We start from the raw sequence: 17474 nt of genomic DNA, 5'->3' as shown, positions 1-17474 counted from the left end.
CCATTCCTGCATTGGGGTTGGCTATTCTTCATGGTGGGCCCAGCAGACCTCTTCAGCCAAGTGGCCAATTCAGGCAGCCAGTGTGACCAGCGCCACCTCGGTGTCCTGCTTCATGAGGCCATTCAGGTGCCCCGTCAGCTGGGTGAAGTGGCAGCATTTGGGGGCAGCAATGTGGAGCCCAGTGTCCGTAGTTGCTTCCGTTTTGTGAGTATGGAACTGTGAAGGGCAGGATGGAGGGAAGCAACATGGAAGAAAGGGTGGGAGGAACTGAAGGAGGACCAAAAACTAGCTTTTAACATGAAATAATCAGATGTAAGAGAGTTTGTTGGGATGGGACAACAAAACAGAGGATATTCTAGGTCTAGGGTTCCAGTACTGTTGGGGAGTGTGCTAGCTCCATTAAGACAGGGTAACATGTGGAAACCTCTGAAGAATAGGCCAACCCAGACCCTGCTGGTTCCCCTGTTTCTTGGAGGGCTGCCACTCTTAAGGACAAGATATGTTGGGCATCAATCATATCCATTGGACTTGTTATTTCCCCAGAGCACTGGGAAGCCAGTCATTGAAGCTTCCCAGTTCTTGGAATGGGTCAACTTGGAGCCCCAGTCCATGGTGTGGCTGGCTGTCTTGCATCGGGTCACCATTGCTGAGCAAGTAAAGCATCAGACCAAGTGCTCTATCTGTAGACAGTGCCCCATCAAAGGGTTCAGGTAGGAGAAACAATACCTGCTGGGATGATAATCATCATAAATATGTCATAGGAAATATAAATCAGATATTACAAGATAACACATTATATAATTATTGTATAGTTATAGCTAAACTATTGTGCATGATTATATATTGTTGTAATTCTTTCTATTGCAAAATTTTTAACTTTTTAAAAATTGAAAATTATGAAATATTTTAGTTTTGGTTTATTTTTGGTATATGAAGTATTAAAAACCTACAAAAATGTATAGCAAATACTGTAAGAATTCCTATGTACCAAATGGTGTGCCAACAAACATTTCACAGTCAACTCCCCAGAAAGTAAAAAAAAAAAAAAAAAGGAAACCTGATTTGTAATGTTTGCTAAATTCTGTGGTATAAATATCCCCACTCTGGCCTATGTCAGGTTACTTACAGGAGGTTCCTGAGCAGAATCAGGAAGAGATGCATAGCATTTATAGTATTTCCACCAGGCAGATGCAAGATGAATATCCCCAATCCAAAAATCTGAAATGCTCCCAAATCTATTTTAGAACATTGTGGATTTCTAGAGTAGGGATGCTTAATCAGAAAAGCACTTGTAAATATTTCAAAATCAGAAGAACTGAAATCTGAAACACTTCTAGTCTCACACATTTCAGATAAAAAATATTTAACCAGTACAATAGTTGTAAATAATCACAAGAGCATAGATCATAATAAACATATTAAGAAGTGATGAGATTTGAATATTTATTACCTTTGTTTTCAGTATCATTTAATTGTGAGCATTTATAATTTCATTATAAGGTAATGGCTTAGAAAACCCTTGAAATTGAACAGCCAGTTCTTGTGAGCTAATAAGGAACTGTCGCTAGCACACTACAGTATATACCCATAATCAAACTTAAGGAATAAAACATTATTATAATTCATCTTAAGTCTCCCTGATTACATTCTCCTCTCATTCTTCCACAAAGGTAACCATTGTCTTGAATTTGGCCTTCTTCATAAAATATTCAACTTTTTAACTCATACTACTGTCCCTAAAAATACCCCGATATTTTTCTTTTGTACCAGGGATTGAACTCAGGGGTGCTTAAGCAGTGAACCACATCCACAGCCCTTATTTATTTTTTGAGACAGGGTTTCACTAAGTTGCTTAGTGCCTTGCTTAGTTGCTGAGGTTGGCTTTGCAATCCTCCTGCCTCAGCCTTCCAAGCCACTGGGAATATAGGTGTGTGCTACCACACCTGACAAATACCCTACTTTTTATAAGATGAGCAAATAAGAAATAGAAGTGGAATGTGACTTGCCCAAGTTCACACAGCTAGTTGATGGTAGATCTAGGACTAGATATTGATTCAGCTGATTCCTTTAAGTCTCAGCATTTCATTCTTCTATACTAGTAAATCTGGGTGTTTTAGCCAGGCTTTAGAAGTAGATCTAAAAGGCTATTCTATATTATGTAATAATAGAGTTATTATTATAAATAAACTTTGGAAATATCTTATAGCCAGCTTAACCAAGGCTAGGATAGTAAGCTGCCTTTATATTAAATGTGTAACTACTCCAAGGTAAGTGGTGGTACCTGGGATCCTGGACGCTTTTGGGCTACCCTTGTTTAGAAAGCTATTTGCTCCAATGAGATCTTTACCACTATTCCCCTCCCCACCTACTTTTTAAAAAATAAGGTGGTAAAACAATGTTCTTTCTCATACTTCATGGGAATATGGGCTTATGATATCATGAAGAGTTATAATCTTTAAAATGAGGCTCCCCATCTGTTGAGGATTCAGCCACTGCTATGTCTATGAGGTTGAGCATGTTATGACTCCATGTCCCATCCCCTTCTAACATGTATGTATATTTAGATGTCAGGGGAATGGGTGAAGTCACTGTGGCACACTGGATTATCTTTCCTACAATGTCTCCTTTCCCCAAGGTACCGGAGTCTGAAACAATTTAATGTGGATATCTGCCAGACCTGCTTCTTGACTGGCAGGGCCAGCAAAGGCAACAAGCTGCACTACCCCATCATGGAATATTATACACCGGTATGGAGGCTCTGGGCTAGGTGGGAAGGGTAGGCAGCTCTCAGGTTCTAGGCTTTGATCCATTTTTCCCAGAGTTGACTCACTGTTCTGCTGTCCTGTGGGGAGCATTCCTCAAAATGTCCCAGTAATTCACCAGTTTAGGGGATTCAGACCTCTATTTTTCCATTGGAGCTTTTCCCTCACTAGAGCCACAGTTAGCCCATGACAATCTCAGCCATTTAAATAACACCCATTATTTTACTGCAGAGAAAAGGCTCAGGAAAGAAATAGAGTGAAAAAGACAGTTGCAGATGACTCATGTTACCCTGCCCACTTGAGTTTTTCCTGGCTAGCTTCCTTCATTGCTTCTATAGTAGACCAGTCTTTCCTTGCTACTTTGTCATTGATTCTGTCTCTTCTAGTCAATACCAGAGTTTGTGCTAAAATTAATTACTCAGTTCCTCAGGAAGGAAAATGATATGTTCTTTACTTTATCCCATAAATTCCACTTGATCTTCACTGATAACTGTGCCCTTCCCAGTCATCTGAGCCCAGATTGGTCAGCATTTCTGAACTCCAGCCATAACTGCTCCTGTGATTTGTTCTAGACCCATAGCTCCCTGTGTAACTTCCTGAGACGACTCTGCTCCCCCACATATTCCAGAGCCCCAAGTATATCCCAAATTCCCTTCTCACTGCTCCTTCACCCATCCCATCTCCCCATATTTCAACCTGTTTCCCTATAATCCATATTTCCAAACTGTCATCTCTTCTTCAAATTCTGCTGCACAGAGACATGTGTAACCAGGTGGGAGCAGGGACTATTCCCTTTACTTTTTATTTATTATCATTTTTAAGAAAACATTATAAAAAGTCAAATACAGAAAACTGGCTGGAGAGGATAAGCTGATAATCCTCTTGATCATTCTCTACATTCTCAGAATTTATTTGAAAAGATATTTTTAAATTAACAAAATATGCTCATTGTAAAAATATTTGAATTATACAGATAGAAGCATTTAAAATATAAAATGAAAGTATACCTGTATTTACCTGGCCTCCACTCCTTCAATATAAATTCTCAGAGACAACCAGTATTCATAGTTTGGCATGTATCTTTCTAGAACTTTAGCTCGGAGCAGGGTGTGGTAGGTATTAACAGGAGTGGAATTCCAATCACTTTTGCTCTAGGGGATTAGCAAAAGCCACTAGAATGATTCTCTCTGTCCTGTCTCCCACCAGACAACATCCAGCGAGAACATGAGAGATTTTGCCACAACCTTAAAGAACAAATTCCGCTCAAAACATTATTTCAGCAAACACCCTCAGCGAGGTTATCTGCCTGTGCAATCAGTGCTGGAGGCAGACTGCAGTGAGACGTGAGTACCAGTGGTGGAGCAGGGACTGTGGGCAGTCTCACTGACCTTGTGTTTGTGCTGTGAAGGAGCTAGTCCCAGGTGGGCTAGAAGAACATTCTAGGGAGAATTCCACCAGTGACAGGGCAGTTCTGCTTGGGCCTGACCTAGACTTGGGCCTGAGATATAGGCTAGAATCCAGATTCTGTATCCTGTTCCCATCACTCTTGCCCATCTCCACAATGTAAGGGGTAGAATGGGGGGAGGCATTGAGGAAACAGGTGATGTAGCTGTCCAATCTTTGGTCCTCTGAATCTTTGTTGCTTTCTTTCAGGCCGGCTTCTTCCCCAATGTTGCCACACGCTGACACACACTCTCGCATTGAGCATTTTGCTAGCAGGTACAAGGTTTTGGTGGGGGGATTGTAGGAAGTCTAATGGGGAAGGGTTTTCAGTTGAGACAATGAGAATTGAATCAGGGCCAGGGAATGTACACAGTGGGATGTGCAGCAACCAGCAAGTCCCAACACTTAGGGGTGGATGGAGCAGCTCCCAATACCAGTGATCCTATTATGGGATTAGAGTGCTTGAGATGAAAGCAGGCCCCCACATCCTGTTTTCTCTACTGTCTCTGTTCTTTCTTCCCAGACTTGCTGAAATGGAAAGTCAAAATTGCTCCTTCTTTAATGACAGCCTATCCCCAGATGACAGCATGTGAGTTTCCACAGATGCTTGTTTTCCAGAAATAGCTCTCCTTGGGATCCTTCTGACACTATCCAGGAGGGTATAGCCTCAGGAGTGTGATGGTTAGGGTACTTGACTCCCTAAAAATGGAAGGCTGCTTCCTGGCACAGTGTTTATAAAGAGAAGCAGTCTTCCTTCCATCCACTGAATGAGCCATCTGCCCAAATCCCTTCCTGTTGTGAAATTCTGTTCTTCTATGCCCAACTTTGGGAAAGAAGAATATATGCCCTCATCTAAAGCTACAGAAAGGAGCTATTCTCTTGTTCTCAAGATACCAAAGCCCCATCTAGTATTACTCTAATCCTGGGAGACATCAGGGATTTGACTAAAGGATAGCCAAAGGCATTCCCTTGTGCTATAGTCCAGGGAAGAGGTCCTACATCTCTGGGGAAGTTCCTGGACTGCTCAGATAGCCTAGGAGCAGTCAGCTACATAGACCAATATGGTCCTAACTGAGACTTAAATCCCTCTGGGAGGTGAGGAAGCCAAGTGGGGTACAGGGAAAACAGCACAGAAAAGGAAATGATTTGCTCATTATATCCTAGGGATCTTTAAGGAGAACCTAGAAGCCCTATAAGCCTGAAAATATTCATTCCCAGTACCCCTAACCATATCTGCTGCCACCTTTGAAAACTTCTATCCCTCCAAAGCTTCAGTATTTAGCCTTTCCCTCTCTATGTGACATAACAGTGGATATTCCAGCATATATCACCAGGGACCTGAACGGAATGCTTAGAACTCTTACCCTGAGTTGTTTCTCTATTTAAAGCTGGCCACCTGTTTTCCTTTCCTAATACCCAATGCAGAGATGAGGACCAGTACCTGCTGAGGCATTCCAGCCCCATCACAGACCGGGAGCTAGCCTTCGGACAGCAGGCTCCATGCAGCATGGCTACAGAAAGCAAGGGGGAGCTAGAGAAGATCCTAGCCCATTTAGAAGATGAGAACCGGTGTGTATGTGGTCATGGCACAATTTTGTGTGGGTTTCAGAAGCAGACGGCTTGGGTTTAAGACCTGACACTTCCACATTTTAGTTGTGTGATCATGAAGAAGTTACTTATATTCTGTGGTGCTCCATTTCCTTGTCTAGAAAGTGACCTCCTAGGGTCATTTATGAAGACCAAGTGAGATCAGGCATATAATGGGTTAGCCCAGGGCCTGGTTTACTGTATCTGTTCAATAAACACTAGCACTTACAGTAATTATTTGAATTCTTTTAATTTAACCCCAAGTTTTCCATGTACCTACTAGATGCATATATAGAAAATACAGAAAATACAGATAAGACTATGACATGTCCCTGTTCTCAAAGAACTTCCCATGCCAGAAGTAGAAAGAATTATTTATCACCTAGTGAAAATATTTCAGGGGATGATGACACTATGGATCACTTGAAGGCTTGAAGACAGAAAGTAAAGATTATAGGGATGACATTAATCTCCATAAAGTAGGGATGGTAGCAGGAGTCTTAGGAAGGTCCAAGGCACTTTGAAAGAAGTAGAATCTGTAATAACTCTTAGAGTAGCATTTGTCAAACATTAATGTGCACATGAGTCACTTGGGGAGCCTGGTAAAATGTAAATTCTGATTCACAGGTTTGGGTAGGGCCTGAATTTCTGTATTTCTAATCACCTTCCAAAGGGATACCCATACCACTGGTCTGCAGACCACACTTGGAGTGGCAAGTCTTTGGAACCCTGCTCCTCAGAGTGTAGAATGCAGACAAGAGCCAATCTGCAAAGTGTTTGTCACCAGTCCAGAAAATACAAATACATAAAGAGTAAGCTTTTAGAAACTTTTCTAGCAATTGGACATTGCCATGACATACAAACACATCATTAGTGGACCCATCTCATTGAGGCTAGTTTGAGTGTTGCTGAACTTGTATGGCGGATTTCAAGTGGTGTGAACCATGGACTAGTCATGTGTGTTAGGATCACATATCATTCCACAATGGAGTAGAAAAAAAACCCTTGTTTCTCACTAGGAAGTTTGAGAAATACTGCATTAGAGTATCAGAGGGCAGGCCTTGGGAAATACTAGGCAGATAATGATTCTGTTCTGTTGCAAAAAAAAAAAAAAAAAAAAAAGAGTAATGTCCCCCAAAGTAAGCTGTATCTTTGGAATCTGTTTTCTTGATACCTAGCATGGCCATTCAAAGTGGGCCACACAGGAGGGCTAAGGAGAAAAGAGGCAATATGGGCGAGCTCTTGTTTATATCTTTTCCTGGAATATAAAAACAGAGAAGGTGAGTCAGTGGCCCTAATGCCTCTTTTATTTGTAGACCATATTTCTGTCTGTTTTTAAGGTCAGAATTAATCCCCAAAGCAGTACATCAAAGCCCTGAGATATTTCTTATGTTAAATGTCAGCTCCTTCTGCTCTAAAGTCTCAGAATGTCAGAGTAAATGGCATACATGCTGGAGAGGAAGTAGTTCAAACAAGAATATGACTGGGAAAGTGGGATGGGAGAGCATGGGGATTGCTTTCACTGGTATATGAAGGGACATCTTGGATCTGGAAAGTACTCTCTTAGAGCCATAGATCTTGGCTTTATCTTTGGCAGGATTCTCCAAGGAGAGCTGAGGCGCTTGAAGTGGCAGCATGAGGAGGCGACTGAGGCACCCAACCTAGCTGAGGGCTCCACTGAGGCAGCACAGGACCACTGCAATGAGGAGCTTCTGGCTGAAGCCAGGATTCTCAGGCAGCACAAGAGCCGCCTGGAGACGCGCATGCAGATCCTTGAAGACCACAACAAGCAACTAGAGTCCCAGCTGCAACGCTTGAGGGAACTGCTCCTGCAGGTGAGGCTACAGACAGAAGAAGAATGAAGGCAATACCTGAGCATAGGGGGAAAGTTTGGGGAGTTGGAGGTGCATCAAAGAAGAGGAAGAAAGAGCTTTTTGGTTGTGGCTATCAGGTAACTTCCTGAAGAGAATTCTTGGGCTGGCAATTGGAGAAGATGAGGGAAGGAAGGGAATGGTATGGGCACATCCTTAGCCCATTCACTTTCACCCCTCTTCCATACCACCTTTGTGTGTAATTCTCAAGGGGCAGAGGGAAGACTTTTGAGGACTCACTTCTTCACAATCCATTGTAATCTGGTACTGAAACAATGAATTTCTGCCTGGTACAATGGCACACACTGATAGTCCCAGCAACCAGGGTAGGAGAATCACAAGTTCAAGGCCAGTCTTAGAAACTAAGCAAGACCCTGTCTCATTTTTTTTTAAAGAGGGCTGTGGATATTGCTCAGTGGTAGAGCACCCCTGGGTTCAATCCCCAGTAATGGAAAACCTTTAAAGTCATCCCAAAAGTTGATTTTACCTGTATGGTATTTGCTAGAAAGAAGCAGGTTTGGATGGATATGTTTAGCAAAAGATGATTTTTACAATAAAGGAGTCTCTTGCTAATTTTTGCTCCTTTCATTTCTTGGAGTATGGCTCTGGAGTCAGACAGCCCTAAGTTTGAGTATGACTCTGCCAGTTAGTGACTATGGGATATAAGGAAAGTTACTTAACCTCATTAAGCCCAAGTTCCATCACAGAGAGAATAATAACACCAACATCATAGAATTGTCGTCAACATAAAATGAGATAATGAATTTACAGTATTTAGCATGATGCCAGGAATATGGTACACTCTTCACAAATGTTACTTATTATTGTCATTTCTACCAGGGAATAGTACTCCCTGCCCTTTTCCCAGATCCTTCAAGAGACAGTCTCTAAATGAATTCCTGGAGGTTTATAACATATGCTGTTATGTCATAAACCAAATATCAGGTGTACAACTCTACATGTCCAGGAAAAAATGGGTTTTAAATAGCTTGATTATAGACAAAATGACAGCAAGATAGCTTTAGATGCATTGCCATCCTTATAAGAATTGGTAGCCTTTGATACATTTTGCTGAAGGAACAAGTTAATTGGTAATTGAATATATTAAGAAGTTTCCTAAAAGGGGAAGCCATTGTTTCTGTGCACTGCCAAAAGCTTCTAAAATTCAAAGGGACAAGGGATGATCATGCATTTCTAAGGTCTTTTATAAGCTCAGGAGTCTGTCAAAGTAAGGTTAGGAAAGCAAAACTCAAATTATGCTCTACTTCTTACTAGCCACCCACAGAATCAGAAGGCAATGGCTCTGCAGATTTGTCTCTAGCTTCATCTCCACAGCAGTCAGAAAGCAGTCACCCCCCGGAGAAGGGACAAACAACTCCAGATACTGAGGCTGCAGGTGAGTTCCCTAACCCCTCTCAGCCCCTTCCTCCATAGCTTTGTTCTGCCCCAGATTTCCTGCCTGAGGTTCTGCTAAGGATAAAACTGGTTTTTCCTCATGCCTTCAATCTTAGAGTGAGGGATAATTCACTCATATGTTTCTTCTATTGAGTGTATCCTGCATAATAGTCATAGTAACAGGAAGATGTAAATGTTCTGGGTCTGCCCACTACCTAGCTACATCCTACTTTGGCTTCTTGACCTCATATAAGAGAGTTTAACATTATCTTCACAAATCTCTTTTCCAACTCAGATGATGTGGGGTCAAAGAGTCAAGATGTCAGCCTGTGCTTGGAGGACATCATGGAGAAGCTCCGCCATGCCTTCCCCAGTGTGCGAAGCTCTGATGTGACTGCCAGCACCCTGCTGGCCTCTTGATGGAGCCAGATCCCCATTCTATAGTCAATAATTCTTCCCGATTCTGGTCAATATCTTCCCTCAGCCTTCATCCAACCTTTCCAGTCCCCACTGACCCCACATTCCTCAAGCAGAGTTATTTGGGCTCTGGGCAGCAGCAAGGCTGGTAGTATGTGAGGTATGTGTGGTGGGGGGAGGAGCCAGGTAAAGAGGAGGCCTGATTCCTCTAACTCTAGAAATACGCCCTTTAATTCTGAAGTGCAAGACCAGTCCCTTATGCTACCCTTTTGTTGTAGCACAGGCAAATGGCACTTGGCCATTCAGATGGGAAAGAGAAGCTGCTTTGCAGAGCCAAGTAGTGCCCATTGGCCCCTTTGTCTTCTCCATGGAATTATATATAGAGAGAAGCCTAATGATCCCAGGGTACCAGCATTAGGAATCCACAGGGATTAACCCTACTCTCTGGCCCAATTCAGGGAGGCAAAAGGGTATTACTGAACCTCCTCCCACCTCCAAAGTGTTCCTAAAGAACTCTGGGCAATATGTGTCCTATTTTTTCAGGTTCAGGACATAGCTCTAGCCCTTCAGATAATACCTATATGTTGTTTCTTCCTTGAATAACTACAGTTCCATATGCCACTGTCCCTAGCAGAATTTCCTCAAGGAGGAAACAGTTCATTCTGGTTCCTACTTCTACTTTACATTTGGGAATATTAAAGAAATTCTTTCAGGTTTAGATTCTTGCCTCCCCCCTCAATCCTCCTCTTTCCTGAAGGTTTCAGCATTCTAAGAGAGCCACTGAGATGCTCTGGAGACCCCACTGAAGCCACCCTTTGCTCTTTTGACTCTTTCCTTAGAGATCTGGAGGAGGAGTGGCAGCTTGCTCTCCTTGGGTGAGGAAGGGGAAGCCATCCTTTAGCCTGGTAGAGTATGACTGCCTTACACCCTTCTAGGCTATGACCCTTCTGTCTCTTAGGCTGAATCAGGTGAGGTGGCTGGTTACCCCCAGCCAATCATAAGGCAATTGTAACTAGCCATCCTTAATAGTGGTCCTTTCCTAAGAGCCACTGGCCACAAATCAGGAAGCTGGTCACTTTCCCCCTAGACAACAGTGGAGCCTTCCTGTGCATAAAACTGTTTCTTCTAACTCTGAAGGTGAACCCAATTCTCAAACTGAACTAACTCTTCCTAGACAACATATACCGTGGCCTCTTTATTCATAAACTGTTCAGGGTATATAGTGGGGGTGGGAAGAGTGGGCTTGGGAACTTTGAACAGAGTCAGAACCCACTTAGGCTGCTTTCTACCAAGAGGAAATTTTCTCCAGTCCTACAGTCAACTTAATTTGCCTGAGTTTATATACATACATATCTACTCTACATATCTACTGTACATCAGTGCTCTCTTGGCCTCACTCACACATTAAACTCTAATACCTCTTGAAGTATTAATGTTCTGCCTTGCTCTTTGTTAGCCTCAGCCTCTGGTTGGAAAGATAGAAGCGCATCCTGGCTGCTTTCCTAGGATATCTCTGTCCATTGATGTTTGGGGTGAGCTGCCCTCCAGACCAAAGCAACAGAAGTCTGTGGCCACAGAGGGATCTAACAGGAAGCATCAATATGTTCTCTTCTCTCATTCCAAATCTTGTTCCTTGGAGACCTGAGCCTTGGAGGAATTTTCCTGGACCCCCTAAACAGTGGTTCAGGTGCCAAAACAGAGTGGATCTAAGCTGTACCCACTCCTGAAGATAAGAAGGAACAGAAAGGTCTTTATTATCTTTTACATGGCTAAAACACAGAATACATCCTCTGGCCACTTTTAATTCCTAAGGTCCAGTTCAGGGTCTTAAAGAAAGAAATGATAACCATCAAGATCAGGAGGGAGTGAGATGTTTGGACTCTTGTGCTGTAATCAAGCAGTGGTCAGTGGATAGAATTGCTGGGAACCTAGACTGACCTGCTCCAGGGGATGCAGGGAAATGGCTTGGGTCCAGAAGCCAAAGATTGCCTCCTACCCCACTAAGCCACAGGTTCAGGGTGTTAGACGTTTTATCATGACATCTGCCTCAGTGTTCATGAGGCCTCTGGACAGGAGAACTGGGTATCTGGCTTTATGATAAGCAGATTGTAGGCAAATATCAAACACAGCCTGGACATCATTCAGAGTGGGGTAACTTTGTAGGGGGCTTGATTGTGCGTAGGAATGGGATAGAAGAAATTTGTTGTGGTTAGAGGGCTCAGGAACTTTGAGGCATATACCTGTCTTAGGAGGGCAGATAATATGGAAAAATCTATTATCAGTAAAGTCTTTTCTCTAACCCCCATTCCACCTGAGAGCTCTTGGGCTGCCTGTGGTAATTACAGTGGGCCAGGTATGGTAAAAAAGATGTAGATCTTGTTATGTAGGATTTGTGCTGTAGGTGGACTGGAGCAGCGGGTCAGGAGTTGAATCTTCAGTAAGGGGGTCATGGACACTTTGCGGTCTTATGTTTACCTGTAATACCTGAGGTGAGTATACTGCTCAAGGGTCCAGTGACAGTCACTGCAGCATATGTGGACAGTTTGCCTCTAGTGAGGTAAATTGATCCTTGGACACTGTGAATCCACATTGGGGTTGCATTTACCAAAATGTGTTGTATGTTGTTAGGTATTTGTCATGTATCATGTCTCTTAAAGGTATTATGTGTGGTTCTGTGTAGTTTATGGCCCTGTAACTGGAATGGAGGCGAAGGGAGTTGCTAGGTTGGTAATCTGAGGAAAACCTTCTGATTTGTAGGATTAGCATTAGTGATAAGGAATGTGTTTGCTGGAGTTATCTAATAGTACCAGGGAACAGTTAGGATTGACAGGCAATTTGTCCTCAAAAGAATTTGATTGAAGTCAAAATGCCATTGTGAAGGTACCTCTGCTTCCAGCTAGAGCAGAGTGGATTAACATTGGAGAAGGCTGAATGTCTGGAGAATATGAAGCCATGATAAATTTCCTTATAAAATAACCCACCCAGGAGGATAGATATGTGCCCTTCCCTCAATATTGGAAAGGCTGGAATCAAGGCTCTCAAGTGCCCATTTCCTTCAATGCCCAAAGTTGGAAAATATTTCCCTATAGAGAACTATTTGAGTTTCTGGTGTTCCAAGAACTGGGCTGGCAGGCCATATTAATGAGAAACCCTAAGACCAGGCAGAGGCCAATCCTGGGAGGTGTTTATCCACCAAATTCATTTTAAGGGATACCTGTGCTGCCTGGTGGATGCTTTGAAAAGAGTCTGGACTCTAGATCCAACATAGAGCCAGAGCACTCTTTAAACTCACATTCTCAATAGCAGACTAATGGCCCGTGAAACCATTTCTGGCTAGGAATTCCATCAAATTTCCTTTGACATAGTTGACACATAACCAAGAAAATAGTTGCCTTAACACAAACAGTCTTGGGAGAGAAACTGGAAGCCCTATCCTAGGGCTATGAGACTTAGCTCCTCAGCTGGGCAGCTCTATCTCTGGGCATTCCTGCCAAAACCTGGCTCTTGGAACAAAGAAGTACTTCATTGACTTCTCACTATTTTAACACCAGTGTCCATGGGAGAGGATAAGGCTCAAGGCCAGGGCTCTGCTCCCAGTGTCTATCTCCTCCCACAGTTGCCATATTTGGAGGGTGACCTGCTGAATGTATTTGCTGTTCCCAAGGCAGTATTAAGTCCAGCCTGAAGCCTGCTATGCTGCTTGCTTGATGTAAGAACTGGTCATAAGAATTTTAGACAAGATTTGGGGGAGGTGGCAAGGGTGACATGCAAGTGTAGAAAAGTTTGGGATTGAAAGGGTGGGAAGCAAATTAATTAACTTTGCCACTTACTGTGGTGCTTTTCCCTTTCCCTTGAATTCTACTTTAAAAAGAATAAATTTGTATTTGTTTACCTTGTTTCCTCTAGTTATTATCTCTGATTCTGATAGTCCACATCTTTCTCTTATTTGGAGGTGGGAAGACAGGATGGAGTACTGCAAAACATAAGGCCACCAGGTGGGACCAACAACTGTGGAATGAAAGACACCCCTACTGATGCCATCTTACACTGTTACCTGGAGTGGTGGCCCCTTAAGCTCTATCCCCTTCCAAATTAGCGAGTTATCATGTTACAAGATGAACTCTATATGGCAATGGTTCCCAAAATTCATCCTCATCAATCCAAAGACTTTTTTTATCAGCTGAAGCAATATAAAAATCAGGATACTGTAGAGAGTTTCCATAAAGTTACATTTATTTAGTAAAGGTCTCTCCTTTATTCTGAGAATATGGCTGTATTTTTGTTGTTAAAATGTCCTTATGAATTGATGGTTATGTTTTTAATGTCATTTTATGGCATTAGTACCTCTTCTACACCATCAATTTCTCTTTCTTTACCAAACCACAGCAGTGCTTTCCAATAAAAATGCAAGTTGTAAACCAGGCATGGTGGTACACACACCGCCAACTAGTTGTAAAATTCCAGCAACTAGGGAGGCTGAGGGAGGAAGACCACAAGTTCAAAGTCAACCTGGGAAACTTAAATAGACCATGTCTCAAAATAAAAAATGGAAATGGCTGGGGCTGTAGTTCAGTGGCAGAGCCACACTTGGTTCAATCTAGTACTGGAAAAAAAAGAAAAACAAAACATATATATTTTGAAATTTCCTAGCATATTAAGCCATGTTCAAAAACACATCAAGAATATTGTGTATAGCATGATCAAGTAGTTTCATCCAAGGGATGCAAAGTTGATTCAACATAGGTAAATTAATAAATGCAATTCACCACATAAATAGAATGAAGACCAAGAATTATATGATTATCTCAATATATGCAGAAAAAGCATTTGATAAAATCCAGCACCCATTAAAAATGCTACAGAAAATAGGGATAGAAAAAACTTAGCTCTATATATGACAAACCCAAAGTCAACGTCAAACTGAGTGGAGAAAAAATGAAAGCATTTCCTCTCAAATTAGGAACAAGACAAGAATGTCTACTCTCACCACTTTTATTCACTATAGTTCTTAAAACTCTAGCCAGAGCAATCAGGCAAGAGAAGTAGATTACATGAATACAAATAGGAAAGAAGAACTATATTATCTCTCTTTGCTGTTGACATGATCCTATATCTAGAACCCCCCCCCACAAAAAAAAACTCCACCAGAAGACTTCTAGAGTTGATAAATAAATTCAGAAAAGTAGCAAGATACAAGATCAACATTCATAAATAGTTTCCCAATAATCTAACAATGACTCTGCTGAAGGAAAACTATCCCATTCTCAACAACCTAAAAAAAAAATCTACTTGGGAATTAATCTAACCAAGGAAGTGGAAGATCTCCACAATGACAATTATAGAACACTGAAGAAAGAAACTGAAGAAGACTTTAGAAGATGGAAAGAGCTTCCATGTTCTTGGATAAGCAGAATTAACATTGTCAAAATGGCCATACTACCAAAAGCAATATACAGCAATCACCACCTGAATACCAATGCAATGATGTTCTTCACAGAACCAGAAAACAGTCCTAAAATTCATTTGGAAGAATAAGAGACCCAGAATAGCCAAAGCATTCCTGAATAAGAAGAGTGAAGCAGGAGGCATCACAATACCTGATCTCAAATTATACGACAGAGCTATAGTAACAAAATCAGCATGGTATTAGCATCAAAATAGAAATGAACACCAAAGGAATAGAAGAGAAGACAGAGACAAATCCACATACTGATACTTGACAAAGGCATATATGTTGGAGGAAAGGGTAGCCTTTTTTTTTTTTTTTTACAAATAGTGCTAGGAAGTTAGATATCTATATGTAGAACAAACAATCTAGATCCTTAATCTCTCACCCTGCACAAGAATCAAATCAAAGTGGATGAAGACAAGTTAGACCAGTAAATACTAAACAAAAACTAGGGTCAACACTCCAACATATTTGTGCAGGCACTGACTTTGTTTGTTTGTTTGTTTGGTGATGCTGGGGATTGAGCCCAGGGCCTTGTGCATGTGACACAAGCACTCTACCATGTGAGCCATATCCCCAGCCCCTGACTTCCTTAAATAAAAAGAAACAACCCTACAGCTCAAGAAATAAAGCCAAGAATTAAGAAGTGGGATGGCATAAAATTAAAAAAGATCCTTCACAGCAAAGAAAATCATTGTGTGAAGAGAGAGCCTATAGAATGGGAGAAAATCTTTGCCAGCTAATGTCTGACAGGAGATTAATATCCAGAATATATAAAGAACTCAAGAAGCTTAACACCCAAAACCAAATAACCGAATCTATACACAGGCAAAAGACAGGCAAAAGAACCAAACAGATATTTCTCAAAAGAAGAAACACAATAGCCAACAAATACATGGAAAAAATGTTCAACATTCCTATCAATCAGGGAAATGCTAATTAAAACTAGACTAAGAGTTCCTCTCACTCCAGTCAGAATGGAAATTATCAAAAATACAAAAAAAAAAAAAAGGCCAGGCATGGTGGTATACCCTTGTAATCCCAGCAGCTCAGGAAGCTGAGGCAGGAAGATCATGAATTCAACGCCAGCCTCAGCAAACAAGTGAGGCGCTAAGCAACTCAGTGAGACCCTGTCTCTAAATAAAATACAAAATAGGCTGGGGATGTGGCTCAGTGGTCAAGTGCCCCTGAGTTCACACCTCAGTACCTCCCCAAAACAATACAAAAAAATGCCCAGTGTGGTGGTATATGCCTGTAATCCCAGCAATTTGAGAGGCTGAGGCAGGAGGATCACAAGTTCAAATCCAGCCTCAGCAACTTAGAGAAGCCCTAAGAAACTTAGTGAGAACCTGTCTCAAAATAAAAAAAAAAAAAAAAATTAAAAGGGCTGGGGATATGGCTCAGTGATTATGTGTCCCTGGGTTCAATCCTGGGTACCAAAGGAAAAAAAAAAAAAAGAAGACAAATAATAATAAATACTGGCAATGATGTGAGGGAAAAGGTACACTCTTATTTGGTGGGACTAAAAATTAGTGCAACCACTTTGGAAAGCAGTGTGGAGATTCCTCAAAAAACTAGGGATGGAACCACCATATAACCCAGCTATCCCACTCCTTGATATATATATCTAAAAGTTCTAAAATCAGCATTCTAAAGAGAATCAGCCACATCAAATGTTGGAGCAGCACAATTCACAATAGCCAAGTAAGTATAAAACTAGTCCAGGTGCTATCAACAGACAAATGTGGTGTGTGTGTGTGTGTGTGTGTGTGTGTGTGTGTGTATACAAATTAAATTTCATGCATGTATATGTATATATATATATATACACACACACACACACACACACACACACACACACACACACACACACCATGGTGTTCTACTCAGCCATAAAGAAGAATGAAATTATGGCAATTGTAGTAAATGGATGGAATTTTACTTAACATCATGTGAAGTGAAATAAGCCAGACTCAGAAAATCAAGGGTAATTTTCTCTCGTAAGTGGAAGCTAGAGCAAAGTAAGGGAAAACAGTGGTGTCAGATACTGTACAGATAGAGGGAAGGTCAGTAGAGTATAAGGAGGAGATGGAGGGGAGGAGAGGAGGGACAGGAAAGGCGAAGAAATGTAGAATTAATTTGACAAAATTTCACTATGAGCATGTATAAATATTCCACCATGAATTCCACTTTTATGTATATCTATGAAGCATAAATAAGTAGAATAGAATACCAGTAGGGTAGAGGAAGGGAAATGGGGCTTGGGGACAAGGGGAGGGAAAAAGAAGATACTGAGGACTGAAATTGAGCAAATTAAATTTCATGCATGTATGATTATGTCAAAACGAACCCAACTATTATGTATAAAACTATAATGTACTAATAAAAGAATTTTAAAAATAAAAGTTTCCTAGCACATTTAAAAAGTAAATGTAAATAGTTGAAATTAATTTTAACATTGCATTTTATTTAATCCAATGTATCTTAAGTATGTAATAATTATAAAATAAAACAATTATTGAGAAATTTTACATTTTTTTAACTAAGTCT

At 41.3% G+C, this 17474-nt stretch overlaps 1 protein-coding gene across 3 annotated transcripts in view; it reads left to right on the top strand.

Moving 5' to 3' along the window:
- The window catches only part of DRP2 (dystrophin related protein 2), a 31821-nt gene extending 18184 nt beyond the window's left edge, over positions 1-13637 (top strand). Inside the window, exons 13-23 of one of the 3 annotated variants that reach the window (XR_014020081.1) lie at positions 47-204; positions 544-710; positions 2636-2747; positions 3969-4105; positions 4416-4481; positions 4729-4794; positions 5631-5774; positions 7390-7627; positions 8939-9059; positions 9354-13184; positions 13428-13637. Coding sequence is in view for 2 of the 3 variants with exons in the window: in XM_081277849.1 (XP_081133975.1) it covers positions 47-204; positions 544-710; positions 2636-2747; positions 3969-4105; positions 4416-4481; positions 4729-4794; positions 5631-5774; positions 7390-7627; positions 8939-9059; positions 9354-9478 (1334 nt within the window). In the remaining variant the exon portion in view is untranslated. Of the gene's footprint in view, positions 1-46; positions 205-543; positions 711-2635; positions 2748-3968; positions 4106-4415; positions 4482-4728; positions 4795-5630; positions 5775-7389; positions 7628-8938; positions 9060-9353; positions 13335-13427 lie in introns of those variants that run through there. The other 2 variants (XM_081277849.1, XM_081277850.1) reach the window with 2 other exon arrangements.
- Positions 13638-17474: the final 3837 nt, after the last annotated feature.

Source organism: Spermophilus citellus (assembly GCF_964194105.1).
Source record: "Spermophilus citellus genome assembly, chromosome: X".
NCBI classification, from domain to species: domain Eukaryota; kingdom Metazoa; phylum Chordata; class Mammalia; order Rodentia; family Sciuridae; genus Spermophilus; species Spermophilus citellus.
The sequence above is the reverse complement of the archived record's forward strand: the minus strand, read 5'-3'. Positions and strand labels throughout refer to the sequence as shown.